This window comes from Schistocerca piceifrons, chromosome 5 (assembly GCF_021461385.2).
Source record: "Schistocerca piceifrons isolate TAMUIC-IGC-003096 chromosome 5, iqSchPice1.1, whole genome shotgun sequence".
NCBI classification, from domain to species: domain Eukaryota; kingdom Metazoa; phylum Arthropoda; class Insecta; order Orthoptera; family Acrididae; genus Schistocerca; species Schistocerca piceifrons.
In genome coordinates, this window is record NC_060142.1 from 56,650,130 (window position 1) to 56,665,622 (window position 15,493).

Here is a 15,493-nt window from a genome sequence, read left to right on the forward strand (position 1 = left end):
CCGTTACGGCGCCTTACATGACCGCCAGCGGCGTATGTCGGCCCCACATAATGCCACCCCAAAACAGCAGGGAACCTCCACCTTGCTGCACTTACTGGACAGTATGTCTAATGCGTTCAGCCTGACCGGGTTGCCTACAAACACGTCTCCGACGACTGTCTGGTTGAAGGTATATGCGACACTCATCGGTGAAGAGAACATGACGCAAATCGTGAGCGGTCCATTCGGCATGTTCTTGGGCCCATCTGTACGGCGCTGCCTGGTGTCGTGGCTGGAAAGATGGAGCTCGCCGTGGAAGTCGGGAGTAAAGTTGCGCATCATGGAGCCTATTGCGCACTGTTTGAGTCGTAACACGACGTCCTGTGGCTGCACGAAAAGCATTATTCAACTTGGTGACGTTGCTGTCAGGGTTCCTCCGAGCAATAATGCGTAGGTAGCGATCATCCACTGCAGTAGTAGCGTTTGGGTGGCCTGAGCGAGGCATATCATCGACAGTTACCCTCTCTCTGTATCTCCTCCATGTCCGAACAACATCGCTTTGGTAAACTCCGAGACGCTTGGGCACTTCCCTTGTTGAGAGCCCTGCCTGGCACAGAGCAACAATGCCGACGCGATCGAAGGGCGGTATTGACCGTCTAGGCATGGTTGAACTACAGACGAGCCGTGTACCTCCTTCCTGGTGGAGTAGCTGGAACTGATCGGCTGTCGGACCCCTTCCGTGTTCAAATGGTTGAAAGGCTCTGAGCACTATGGGACTTATCATCTGTGGTCATCAGTCCCCTAGAACTTAGAACTACTTAAACCTAACTAACCTAAGGACATCACACACATCCATGCCCGAGGCAAGATTCGAACCTGGACCTACGACCGTAGCAGTCGCGCGGTTCCGGACAGAGCGCCTAGGACCGCGAGACCACCGCGGCTGGCCCCCCTCCGTGTAATAGGCGCTGCTCATGCATGGTTGTTTACATCTTTGGGCGGGTTTAGTGACATCTGTGAACAGTCAAAGGGACCGTGTCTGTGATACAATATCCACAGTCAACGTCTGTCTTCAGGAGTTGTGGGAATCGGGGTGATGGAAAACTTTTTTTTGATGTGTGTATTTTTGTCCGTAGACCACAGCATTTTGTATCACTTCAAGCATTGTTTTGGCCTTTCACACACTTTTCAGGAAGGGAAACCACAGTCATGAGGTGTCAGGCTGATTTGGTGTCGAAATTTCCGAAAGTATATCTGTAACGGGCTCAGTAAAGTTGCGTCGGTAGTACCGACGGTGTTGGCGACCTGGGGATCTTTGAGGGATCCTTTGCAGTTTTATCCGTGGATATATTAAAGTTGCACTCCGCGTGATCACGCTACAGCAGGGGGGAAAACAGGAGGGATGAAGAAGCATAGGTACCCTTGGCTGCTTCGGATCGCGTTCAAATTTCGATGAATGCTTTAAAATGGTCCCTAATAGTTTCAAACTGTACACGACATCAAAAATTGCGGTCGCGCTGCACTCCACAAAGGGGTGCAATAATGTACAATGTAGACGTAGCACCACAATGTCGTTGGAGAAGGGTTGAAACGTCCGAGGCTGTCAGCAGTGTCAGGGTTTGTCAAGAACATTTTTCCGTTGCTCATCGCACTGCGAAATGTCGTTTTCGACATCGAAATGTGCGGGAATCAGCGCTCCATGGGAAGGGGTGGTTTGACTGACGCACTTTACGCCACCGCTAAGGCCTTTTAGTGTCTATTCTGAGCGGCCGTGTGTCTGCATTGTTTTTCTCGGCCACTCAAACGAAAACCGCGAGATTTCAAAGCTGGGCGTCGCAGTTCTGAACCCCATCGCAGATACGCCAAAAGAGTGGGAGAAATGTCCGTAAGAGGGGCTGTGACACGTACACGGTGCGGGCTGAATTGTTCTGAAATTTGGTCCCAATGCGACGTCATTAACCCACCTTACAGCTCATAAGAGCTTCTGATATGTGGCTCTTTCTTTTGTTGTGTTGACACCTTGCTGTTTGAAGCGTTGCCAAGCCCGATGGTGACGTTGCAGGATGCCACGCTTTTGTACCGTAACACAGTAAGGTTGTAGGCACCTTTGCGCCAAATTTCAAACTTGTGAGTCGCAATGAGAGACAATTACAGGGTTTCGAAGAATTGTGTTGAGTAGTGTAGATTCAATATGTGTAAGTTAAACTACTGGTCATTAAAATTACTATACCACGAAGATGACGTGCAACAGACGCGAAATTTAACCGACAGGAAGAAGATGCTGTGATATGCAAATGATTAGCTTTTCAGAGCATTCACACAAGGTTGGCGCCGGTGGCGACACTTACAACGTGCTGACATGAGGAATGCTTCCAACCGATTTCTCATATACAAACAGCAGTTGACCGGCGTTGCCTGGTGAAACGTTGTTGTGATGCCTCGTGTATGGAGGATAAATGCGTACCATCACGTTTCCGACTTTGATAAAGGTCGGATTGTAGCCTATCGCGATTGCGGTTTATCGTATCGCGACATTGCTGTTCGCGTTGGTCGAGATCCAATGACTGTTAGCAGAATATGGAATACGTGGGTTCAAGAGGGTGTACTCAACGATGAACCTGGGTGCAAGAATGGCAAAACGTCATTTTTTCGGATTAATCCAGGTTCTGTTCACAGCACCATGATGGTCGCATCCGTGTTTGGCAACATCGCGGTGAACGCACATTGGAAGCGTGTATTCGTCATCGCCATACTGGCGTATCACCCGGCGCGACGGTATGGGGTGCCATGGTTACACATCTCGGTCACCTCTTGTTCGCATTGACGCACTTCGAACAGTGGACGTTACATTTCAGATGTGTTACGACCCGTGGCTCTAGCCTTCATTCGATCCGTGTGAAACCCTACATTTCAGCAGGATAATGCACGACCGCATGTTGCAGGTCCTGTACGGGCCTTTCTGGATACAGATAATGTTCGACTGCTGCCCTGGCCAGCACATTCTTGAGATACGCCAGCCACTACTCTTGATGAACTGTGGTATCGTGTTGAAGCTGCATGGGCAGCTGTACCTGTACATGCCATCCGAGCTCTGTTTGACTCAATGGCCAGACGTATCATTCCGTTATTACGGCCAGAGGTGGTTGTTCTGGGTACTGATTTCTCAGGATCTGTGCACCCAAATTGCGTAAAAATGTAATCACTTGTCAGTTCTAGTATAATATATTTGTCCAATGAATACCCGTTTATCATGTGTATTTCTTCTTGGTGTAGGAATTTTATCGGCCAGTAGTGTATTTCAGTTACCATGTTTGGTGAAAATTAAATGTCCCTTAGAATGTCCATTTTACGTCATGTTCCCCTACATCAACGTGATATTTTTCGTTTTGTACCCATGTCAAACTGAAACACCGCATGCAATTTTTTTTTCGTGTAGCAGCACTATCGTCACACATGTTTGGAAAATTACAGCTTGTCGTTGTACAGTTAGAAGCTTCGATGTTTTGTGAACTCCGTTCAGTCGTAAGTTGTCAGATGATGGAAAACCGGAAGGCAGTAAACAATACAAAATATCACTGTGGGACGTTAATATTGTGTGATTCAGTTTTCTTACGGTTCTCTATCGATGCAACGTTCCAAAACTTTCAGATTACACTTCAGATTTTGCTTGCTTCCTATATGACATTTCATGTTATTGGTTAAATCATAAAAATAATTGCGGCTACATACTCAACCCCCTTCTGGTCCACTGCAAAGTTTCTGCCAGTCAGTATTCCATGCATTTGTTAACGTGGCAATAAGCGATTTGTTCTTGCTTAAGCTGACGTTGTTACATTGACATGATAGTCTTTTTAACAGTAATCCTTATACTTTACTGAATAGCTTCAAGAAACCTGATAGGAGGCAGTAGATGGGTAATTGGAATGCGCATCTCTTTCGGTAATGTAATCGGAATAGGTTTTTCTGTGCGCAGTCTGAAACTATGGCTTAGGGGCGGCTCCCAATATTGTTCTTTGACCACGCGGAGGAGAGGAACAGTTACCGTGGGGGAGACTGAGAAGCTACGAGACACCACCACTATTCGGTACGCTGACGCCGTATCGGGCGGTGTTTATCTATTTATTCTTCGTAATTACAGCCTATTATCTGAAAAGCTAAAATAGGCCATACAAATCCCATTTCTTTGGGTAGTAATAAATTATGTGTTAATTATTTATTTCTGATACTTTATTAAATATAAAACTAAAACTACTTCTACTACTACAAAACTAAGTTAAACCTTTAACCAATTGCCTGGCTACTAATCTACTACAAATACTACAGCACCTGTTCTCTGTTTGTTCATTTATTTTGGTGTATTTAACTTGTAGATGGTTGTCTCCGCTGCTGGATCCGCCCCCATACAGCTTCGGTCAACAGCCATAGTCTGCTGGATTCCTTTTGCGCCAAAGAGCACGTCAGCAGTATTTCCTCTATTGCAAGTAATTCCTCCCATCATTTTTGCTTCTGAAAGTCCACACTTCCATGATCACTTGCACCAACGCAATGGATTCTTGGGACACAATTTCGACCTCAGTTATTTTCTCTCCATCTGCAGAGTATCTGGTCTAGCATGGATGGCATCATGATGACTTGCGGTTGGATGCCTCGTGAATTCTTCCTTGACCTTTCTGGATACTGTGGCTACAGTATCGTCCAAGTTGCGCCAGGTCGACTCACTCCTTAGTGCTGCTTTGGGACCTGCAATACCTGCCTCCATTACCCAAACATCGTCGGGCGAGGCGATGCTGGGTGTTGTTTGGGACTGCCATGACGTTGTGCTACCAACTACGCTGATAAGGGACAAAACGTCACGGGAGGACACTGCCCAAATCTCCTTCCGGTGTTGCGGGAAGCTGTCAAGACGATACGTCGTGGGGAGCTCTCTGGGGAGTGAACAATGCCACAGCTCATTCTACACGGGAGATAGTCACACTTGTTGCTTTTTTGGGCAATCATATTTTCAATCAACCACGTATTCTCCTGACGTGGTTCCTAGTGACTTCATCCTCTTTACCTTGTTGGAAAAGCCATCATGTAGCGGGCGTTTTCTAAACGGACAATCTTCAGAATTCTACAATCCATCGTTGGAAAAAGTTGGCCCATTGAAGCATGAGCCGGCCGGTGTGGTCAGGCGGTTCTAGGCGCTTCAGTCTGGAACCGCGCGACCTCCAGGTTCGAATGTTGCCTGGGCACGGATGTGTGTGATGTCCTTAGGTTAGTTAGGTTTAAGTAGTTCTAAGTTCTAGGGGACTGATGACAGATGTAAAGTCCGATAGTGCTCAGAGCCATTTGAACCATTTGAAGCGTGAATCACTATCCGATAACAAGAATCCATACACCTTATGTACAGTAATGCAAGACTGACCATTAGATGTCACGAGAGGCAGAGCCGACAGTATACGGCCTGTAAAACGTCACCTGCTACCATATGTAGTGATGTATGGAGGAGGTGCTATTACAGTATGGGAATGTTTTCCATGATTAGGGTGTGGTCTTCTTACTCTGCTTAGCAAAATCATAAATGAGGAAGGATTTTACAGTAATCTGTGCTGCGTCAAGTAGAGGAATAGTTCGATGGCTATATCAGCAAGACGGCGCACCCTGTGGACATGTGAGGCAATGGTTTTTGGACAATAAGATTCCTGAAATGGACAGGCATCCCTAGAGTCCCGACACGAACCCAATGGAACACCTCTGGTTTGAGTCAGAACGTCGACTTCTCTACAGAACCGGGTGTGTAATACTATTCTCTGGTTTCCGCTCTTGGGGAAAAATGGATTGTCTTTCCTCCACAGATATTCAGAGCCTCATTAAAAGTGTCCTCAACAGAGTTCAAGCCGTCATAAAGGCGAAGGGTGGACGTACCTCATATTAATGGCTCCTAATAGGTGGCCAGACAGTGCATGTAAAGAAGGACTAGCATTTAATTTCACGGTAACAGCTATATTTTTGGGACTGATAAATAAAGCATGGTAACAGTTCTTTGCAGCGTGTTGTCTCCACGGTGATTCTGCCAACAGCGCGCTGATTGCTTTGGGAGGCGCGATGCTCACCTCTTCTGCTCCCCACCGGTCGACGACGGACTCGTTGTCCGTATCCAAGGTGAAGCCCCGGACTGGTATCCGCGGAGAGGTCGGCCCATTCACTGCGTACAGCAGACCACCTACGAACATCACAATGCGGCCGCTAACAACAACCTAAGGAAAGATAGTTGACACAGAGAGCGCGCAGTTCTCTCTCAATCAAGAGGACTACGTTAAATGTTAACTGTTTCAGGAAATTACTAGCATTTAATGTTAGAATGTAGACGTCAAAAGTATTAGTTTCTTCCTGTTTGTTCCGCAGATGTGTAGGGGAGTGTATTGTTCGTTGAAAACACTTTTCAAACTATTGTCACTATTCCGCTTTGTAATACAAGTTTAACATGTTTTCTTATTCTGTTTTGGTATGACAGAATTCGCCTTATGTGTGCTGCATCGTTTTCCGAGATTACAAATATTACTCCGGAAAAGTAAGGTTTTTCCAAATACGAAAACTGTTGCAAAGTCCAACATGGTCATGTACACGGGAAAGTATTCCACTCAAAAAGCGTTTCAGTCGAGAAAACCTTGTGAATACTGTGTTTAATAGTTTGTGTGTTACGTATTACTCTAGTTCAAGCTAATAATCAGCAAGCTGGCAGTTGATTGAAACGGTCCCAGCCATTTGCCGGCTGGATCGCTTCACGCGTGAGAATCAAGATGTGTTGCATAAATAGTCCCATAAGAATACTGGGTTAATAATTATATTTTTCCCGAATTCATATAGAAATCCTGTGTAATATTGTACGATTCAGTTATTCAACTTTTAGATGTAATAAAACTAATATTTTACCCTCAATTGACAGAACAGTCTCTAACACTTCGTGTTAACGATTTCAACAACACAAGAAACTGTGTGTATCTGACCGTATTCAAATCTTTCATACCACTCAAGAGATGTTATAAATAATAAAAATGCTGCCAAGATTGTTCACTTAGATACCTTCTTTCCTCCATGTTCGCCGGTATTAATAAACTGTAGAAGAGTTGTAAATGGCGACCCTAGCCTGTTGTTGTGTTGTTGTGGCCTTCAGTCCTGAGACTGGTTTGATGCAGCTCTCCATGTTACACTATCCTGTGCAATCTTCTTCATCTCCCAGTACCTACCGCAACCTACATCCTTCTGAATCTGCTTAGTGTATTCATCTCTTGGTCTCCCTCTACGATTTTTACCCTCCACGCTGCCCTCCGATACTAAATTGGTGATCCCTTGATGCCTCAGAACATGTCCTACCAAACGATCCCTTCTTCTAGTCAAGTTGTGCCACAAACTTATCTTGTCCCCCATACCTATTCAATACTTCCTTATTAGTTATGTGATCTACCCACTAATCTTCAGCATTCTTCCGTAGCACCACATTTCAAAAGCTTCTATTCTCTTCTTGTCCAAACTATTTATCGTCCATGTTTCACTTCCATACATGGCTACACTCCATACAAATACTTCCAAAAATGACTTCCTGACACTTAAATCTATACTCGATGTTAACAAATTTCTCTTCTTCACAAACGCTTTCCTTGCCATTACCAGTCTACATTTTATATCCTCTCTACTACGACCGTCATCAGTTATTTTGCTCCCCAAATAGCGAAACTCCTTTACTACTGTGAGTGTCTCCTTTCCTAATCTAATTCCCTCATATCACCCGACTTAATTCGGCTACATTCCATTATCCTCGTTTTGCTATTGTTGATGTTCACCTTATATCCTCCTTTCAAAACACTATCCATTCCGTTCAACTGCTCTTCCAAGTCCTTTGCTGTCTCTGACAGAATTACAATACCATCAGTGAACCTCAAAGTTTTTATTTCTTCTCCATGGTTCAAAATGGCTCTGAGCACTATGGGACTCAACTGCTGAGGTCATTAGTCCCCTAGAACTTAGCACTCGTTAAACCTAACTAACCTAAGGACATCACACACATCCATGCCCGAGGCAGGATTCGAACCTGCGACCGTAGCGGTCGCTCGGTTCCAGACTGCAGCGCCAGAACCGCGCGGCCACTTCGGCCTCTTCTCCATGAATTTTAATACCTACTCCGAATTTTTCTTTTGTTTCCTTCACTGCTTGCTCAATATACAGATTGAATAACATCGGGGAGAGACTACAATCCTGTCTCACTCCCTTCCCTACCAGTGCTTTCATCTAAGATAAGTCGTAGAGTCAGTATTGCCTCACGTGTTCCAACATTTCTACGGAATCCAAACTGATCTTCCCCGAGGTCGGATTTTACTAGTTTTTCCATTCGTCTGTAAAGAATTCGCGTTAGTATTTTGCAGCTGTGACTTATTTAACTGATAGTTCGGTAATTTTCACATCTGTCAACACCTGCTTTCTTTGGGATTGGAATTATTATATTCTTCTTGAAGTCTGAGGGTATTTCGTCAGTTTCATACACCTTGCTCACCAGATGGTAGAGTTTTGCCACGACTGGCTCTCCCAAGGCCGTCGGTATTTCTAATGGACTGTTGTCTACTCCCGGGGCCTTGTTTCGACTCTCGCCCTTGTATAGACCCTCTATATACTCCTTCCACTTTTCTGCTTTCCCTTCTTTGCTTAGAACTGGGTTTCTATCTGAGCTCTTGATGTTCATACATGTGGTTCTCTTTTCTCCAAAGGTCTCTTTAATTTTCCTGTAGGCAATATCTATCTTACCCCTAGTGAGACAGGCCTCTACATCCTTACAGTTGTCCTCTAGCCATCCCTGCTTAGCCATTTTGCACTTCCTGTCGATGTCATTTTTGAGACGTTTGTATTCCTTTTTGCCTGCTTCATTTACTGCATTTTTATATTTTATCCTTTCATCAATTAAATTCAATATTTCTTCTGTTACCCAGGGATTTCTACTAGCCCTCGTCTTTTTACCTACTTGATCCTCTATTGCCTTCACTACTTCATCCCTCAGAGCTACCCATTCTTCTTCTACTGTGTTTCTTTTCCCCGTTCCTGTCAATCGTTCCCTTATGCTCTCCCTTATGCTGAAACTCTGTACAACCTCTGGTTTAGTCAGTTTATCCAGGTCCCATCTCTTCAAATTCCCACTTTTTTGAAGTTTCTTCAGTTTTGATCTACAGATCATAACCAATAGATTGTGGTCATAGTCCACATCTGCCCCTGGAAATGTCTTACAGTTTAAAACATGGTTCGTAAATCTCAGTCTTACCATTATATAATCTATCTGAAACCTGTCAGTGTCTCCAGGCTTCTTCCATGTATACAGCCTTCTTTTATGATTCTTGAACCAAGTTTTAGCTATGATTAAGTTGTGCTCTGTGTAAAATTCTACCAGGCTGCTTCCTCTTTCATTTCTTATCCCCAATCCATATTCACCTACTACGTTTCCTTCTCTCCCTTTTCCTACTGTCGAATTCCAGTCACCCATGACTATTAAATTTTCGTCACCCTTCACTATCTGAATAATTTCTTTTATTTCATCATACATTTCTTCAATTTCTTCGTCATCTGCAGAGCTAGTTGGCATATAAACTTGTACTACTGTAGTAGGCGTGGGCTTCGTATCTAGCTTTGCCACAATACTGCGTTCACTATGGTGTTTGTAGTAGCTTACCCGCATTCCTATTTTCCTATTCATTATTAAACCTACTCGTGCGTTACCCCTATTTGATTTTGTGTTTATAACCCTGTATTCACCTGACCAAAAGTCTTGTTCCTCCTGCCACCCTACGGTCGCAGGTTCGAATCCTGCCTCGGGCATGGATGTGTGTGATGTCCTTAGGTTAGTTAGGTTTAACTAGTTCTAAGTTCTAGGGGACTAATGACCTCAGCAGTTGAGTCCCATAGTGCTCAGAGCCATTTGAACCATTTGAACCTCCTGCCACCGAACTTCACTAATTCCCATTATATCTAACTTTAACCTATCCATTTCCCTTTTTAAATTTTCTAACCTACCTGCCCTATTAAGGGATCAGACATTCCACGCTCCGATCCGTATAACGCCAGTTTTCTTTCTCCTGATAACGACATCCTTCTGAGTAGTCCCCGCCCGGAGATCCGAATGGGGGACTATTTTACCTCCGGAATATATTACCCAAGAGGACGCCATCATCATTTAACCATACAGTAAAGCTGCATGCCCTCGAGAAAAATTATGGCCGTAGTTTCCCCTTGCTTTCAGCCGTTCGCAGTACCAGCACAGCAAGGCCTTTTTGGTTAGTGTTACAAGGCCAGATCAGTCAATCATCCAGACTGTTCCCCTTGCAACTACTGAAAAGGCTACTGCCCCTCTTCAGGAATCACACGTTTGTCTGGCCTCTCAACAGATACTCCTCCGTTGTGGTTGCACCTACGGTACGGCTATCTGTATCGCTGAGGCACGCAAGCCTCCCCACCAACGGCAAGGTTGATTAGCGGGCAGGTACAACAGAATGTCTGATTAATGAATATATTCCAGATCTCTTTGTCCGGCAGTTCCATGTGTGTCCTGTGGCGTTGCTGGAACATCGCTGATTAAGCTGCATTGTCTTGAAGTGTTTATCCTGCGGGAAATTGTGCAAGTGTTATCATATTTCGTGTTTTGTGGGAGAATCTTATTTAACTTGCGATCATCTGTTAGTAACCTTGGAACTTTAATATTTTTGTGAGTCACGCAAAGTACTTTAGTAGTTAATAAATATTAGGTATTGCTCTGGGCTTTGAAAATTCTTTTAACTAATTTTTGTGTGTCGTTTCGTAAGGGTGAATCTGTGTACTATAGGATCTGAAAATGGCTTCGCACACTTCCTCCCAAGAGGAGCTCTAGCAGGGATAAATTACATGTGCGAGAAGAACCAGTGGCAAAAGAAACGCGAGATATAGGATTTGAGACCATGGAGGGTGGAACAGTCACATTTTCTAAAGTGGATACAGAACATGGAACAACTCATTCTAATTACAAGCACGAAATGTTGTTTGAAGCTCCAGAGCCAGATTTCACCAACGCTTGTGCATGTTACACTTAAACCGTTCCCAAGCAGCTTCCCTTGCCGATGACAAAAATACAAACAACATTTCTCAAATTCGCAGCAGGATTGTCGTCGCTTTAGAGATTCAAATGTTTGGACAAGACGTACCGTTTAATGAGTCTGTTGGGCGGGAATCAGTAACGGCGATACTAAAAAGTCTCATGGCCGTGATGGGTAAAATAAATGAAAGTTGAAATGAGGAGTTACAAGTAATACAGAAACAGAATAGGGGCGTAAAAACCATAATCGTAGAGACGGCAGAAGAATGTCACGAGACCGCTAGGGAATGTCGCGAAGCGGCGAAGGGCTGTAGTGAAACGGGGGAGAGAATCGTGGAAAGAGCTGAAAACTTACAGCGCGGTCGCCGCGAAATATTTCAGAATCTGAAGGTTCAAATCCGGGACGGATTAATCGCTGAATTTGGTGCCAGTGTCGAGCAGTGTGAGACTCGATTAAGTACCATGGAAACGGAGCAAACGAAGATTCGCGAGGAAGTCAAGCCGTACGATTCAAATGAGATGAAGGAGAACTGCAAGAAAGATAAAGAGGAGGTCATGAAAGAAACCGGTAGAGCATATCCCGAAGAGGGAGGATCGCTAAACGAAAGAGTTGCGGGAAATCGTGTCGCTGTTCAGGAATTAGAAGGTACATTCAAAGCCTTGAAACTGACTGGCACTGGAGAAAGTCTCGGTCTGAAAGGGGAAGTTGCTAAACTCTCGGAGGGTGTGAAAGATTCGATGGAAGTGGTCAGGAGTGAGGGCCGGACTGCTCCAATACCGTCAGCAGCTACGCATGACGTCAGGTCACTTCTCAAATTCGAAGAAGGGTAATATCATATAAATAAACGACACAAGAGCACTGCGAACAAGTTTCATGAACGGGTGTCGCACATCGAACAAAGGATGGACGGAATAAGACAGAGCTTGTGTAGATACAGACAGTTATAGGGAAGGCGATGAAAGTCACTGGCAACATGAAGGAGAGCTGCAATGATGAACCAGGTTATGTGGATACACTGTATGGACGAAGTAATGGGAGGAACCTTCACGAACTGTTGCCCCAGTGCGGAATCGAGTGCTTTGACTATAAACATTTTCTGTTTGTGCGGATGCTCGAAGTCTTCCAGAACTTTTCTGACGGCACACATGCAAGGGCCTAGTTATAACAGTTCCAGTTCTCATGCTGCAGAAGTTCCGCTGGAAAGCCCTTACACATCCTCCATACAGTCCCGATCTCTCCCTATGTGACACTCATGGCCATCGATTTCCTTCGGACGAAGAGGTACGCACCTGGTCCCACCAACGGAAAAATTATGGTCCCACCAACGGAAAAATTCTCCTTTCGCAGCACAAAACAATTGAATATGTTCCTGTTTATTTAAAAGACTGTGACTGAGATTTAAGTTACCAGCTACCTCATTCTACCTTCCTCAGCACCTTTAAAATTTTCCCCAAAACTTATGGCGTGCGAACATATTCAAGCTTTTTTCAGCATGCAACTCAACTCAAACTCCCACAAGCTCCACTAACTGTAATTCACTCACTATGCCATCGCTGTAAGTCGCTCACACTCTTCCATTCCCTGTTGCCCTTTCTCACTCATTCGTTCAACCCAACTCATTGTCGTTGTCTCCTGTGTCACAGACACAGTCCCCTTCATTCTGTCCTACTACTACAGTCCCCTCTCACTGTCGCTGTCACCCCTCTTGCTCTCTTACCTAATATTTCATTCCTTCCTTCTCACTGCTGCTGTCATCATTGTCATATACTCTGTCTCTCATTATCACTGGCTCTCACCCACTTCCATATTCTTCTTCTCTTTATTCTTCCATCCCCCCCCCCCCCCCCCCCCACTCTCCCTCCATGGCACTGTCTCCTTCAGGCTTTCCCTAGCACTGTTCTGTCAAATGTCAACCACGATCTACTGCCACTATATCCCTCTATGCCATTGTGTCCTTGGCTCTTTTATAACACAGCCACTGTCTACTATGTCCTAGCATTTGTTGTTCTTCCATCTAGTTGCCACTGTCACTTCATTTTTCCCTCTCAGCTTAAAAAAAACGCAAATATGCATGCCAAAAGTTTTGGGAAAAACTTTAAAGATGCTGATGAAGGTAGAATGAGGCAGCTGATATCCCACTTTTCAGTCAGACTCTTTTAAATAAACCGGAACGATTCATATTTTTTGCCCTGAGATAGGAGCAGTTTTCCGCTGCTTCCCTTCTTTCCCCTGCAGCAGTACGGCATGCAATCGATATGAAAAGAATTTAGACAGTTTACATATGTGAAACTGAAATAACGCAAAACTAATTTTATAGCCCAGATCGGATTTTACGTGCAAAAAAAAAAAAAAAAAAAATCCATGTACTTCATAGTATGGGATTCTCGTGCTAAGTCACTTTATAAACTACGTTTTCGCTTCACATCGGATTTTACGTGCGTATTTTACCCGTAGGGTAAGTTACCCGTAGGATATGAAGAAAACAAGAAAAGTTGCAAGGTCGTTCGAGATCTGGATGTTAGGAATACACCGTAAAAATTACAGCCATTTACTATGCATCGTCGTCTCGTAATTCGCGGTTGGGTTTTGCTACCCAAAAGGGAAAAGAAGAAAGTTTTTGGGGTGTTTCTCAATAACGGATAAAGAATTTTGAAAACGAAGTAATGGATCTTGAGTTAAATGCCTAGAGGACATAATGTTAAAAATTTTAGCAATATGTTGCTATTATTTATTATTTAGATTTTACGTGTAGGAGGAGGGTAACTTTGAACCACTGTATCTTTGAAATAGATAAAGACGTCACGAAAATTTTCAAGGTACTTCGAGATGGGGTCCTTAGGAATATATCGTAAAAATTTCGGGCAGTTACTGTGCATTGTTATCCTGGAATGCTCCGCTGCGTATTTGTCTGCTGGTGATGGCGAATATATAGAAAAACAAAAAAACCTTTCTTGGGGTTTTCCGAGGAATCGGCCATGCCTCCATAGATTCCACCAAGCCCACCATAGGTTACATTAAATGCAAAAAGAACCAACCATGTGCTGCATTTGTCTATGCTGGAGGAACTGTCTAATATTCATACTTTGCTCCTGTACTGTAGGCCAGTGATTCTGAGACGATCGTTCTGTTGCGTGTACAGATGGTATCTAGCCCAAGGGTAGCCAAAACACTTGACACTATCTTTTTACCACGAACAGAACCTGAGGTATGAGCATCGGAAAATCCCGTTTAGTGCGAGATGTTTTGGAACATACGAGGTACGCATGCTGTTGCATGCATACCGATAGGCATCCGAAAACATTTTTCCATGAAGGCATTGACCGTCTTGGCTGACAGTGGAAAGGATGTGTTACCAGTTATGGCGATTATTTTTGTAATAATAAACAGTTTACTTACTTTTTTCAGCCTGTCTCGTTTTCATTTGTCTGTCCCAGTAATGGTGTTGGGAAGTTTTATTATATTAGCTGTAACAGTGCGTCTTCTATCATCTATTGTAGGCTGTCACTGGTGTGCCAGTTGACACGTGTTTGCCTGTCGATAGATTTGTGGTGGTCGATAGGCTGCATGTTTTGCATCACTGAGAGGACGGCGGCTGCAGTAAGAACTGTTTTTACATAGGAGACGGCGAAGCTATCACAGCCAAGTGCTGGCTTTATATGGAGCAGTACCTAATCGAACTCGTGTGTAACAAGTGGGGCTACGGTAGTCGGTGTTCTGTCACTGACGAGGAAATTTGCAGTGACTACTGTGGTTAAGTTTGTGGAGACTTTGAGTCGCTGTCTTCAGAGAGAAAATAGGCCCGTTTAGCATGGACTTGATGGCTATGGAGACATTGAGTCACTGCCTTCAGAGAGGTATGAGATCTGTATATCTTAGACAAGATGGTATGTTTCTTTTCATGGAACGTGGCAGATGTGAGCAGCTTCCTGTTCTGTAGTATGGAGGGGTCGAGTCAAGGGACTGATACATGGTAGGCCTTCTGAGAACGCCGTATGGAAGGGAATTTGCTGCTCTGAACTGACGTTATCCGTTGCTTGTTATCACCGTCTTTTGCTACAAACTCACGGCCGGTATAGTTGGTGTTTGCTTTGTGGCCCCCTAAGCAATATAGAACTAACATAACGGAGCAGAGGTGATTGATGATTGTTCGCTTATCGGATTAATGCGTGTGCTGTGGTGCGAGTATACAATTCACGAAACGGTGAGGTGTGGACTGGGTTGTAGGGCATTTTTTGCATCAAATCATTTTCACGTAATTGTGGAATGCTAACTGTGTCATGGGACTTCACGTGAATTTGCTGCGAAGCAGGAGCTGTATCGTATGCTATCTCTGTTTCAGATTATCTTTAAATAGGGTAACTACCTGTTATCCATGTAGACCAGGGCCGGCCAAACGCTGCACAGTGTGCAGACGTGCGGAAGTGCTGCAC

At 44.4% G+C, this 15,493-nt stretch overlaps 1 protein-coding gene across 1 annotated transcript in view; it reads right to left on the reverse strand.

Annotated features, from left to right (window-relative positions):
• The window catches only part of LOC124798732 (peptidyl-alpha-hydroxyglycine alpha-amidating lyase 2-like), a 185,491-nt gene that overhangs the window by 9,654 nt on the left and 160,344 nt on the right, over positions 1–15,493 (reverse strand). The window contains exon 7 of the mRNA XM_047262260.1: positions 6,075–6,184. Within this exon, the coding sequence (XP_047118216.1) occupies positions 6,075–6,184 (110 nt within the window). The remainder of the gene's footprint in view (positions 1–6,074; positions 6,185–15,493) is intronic.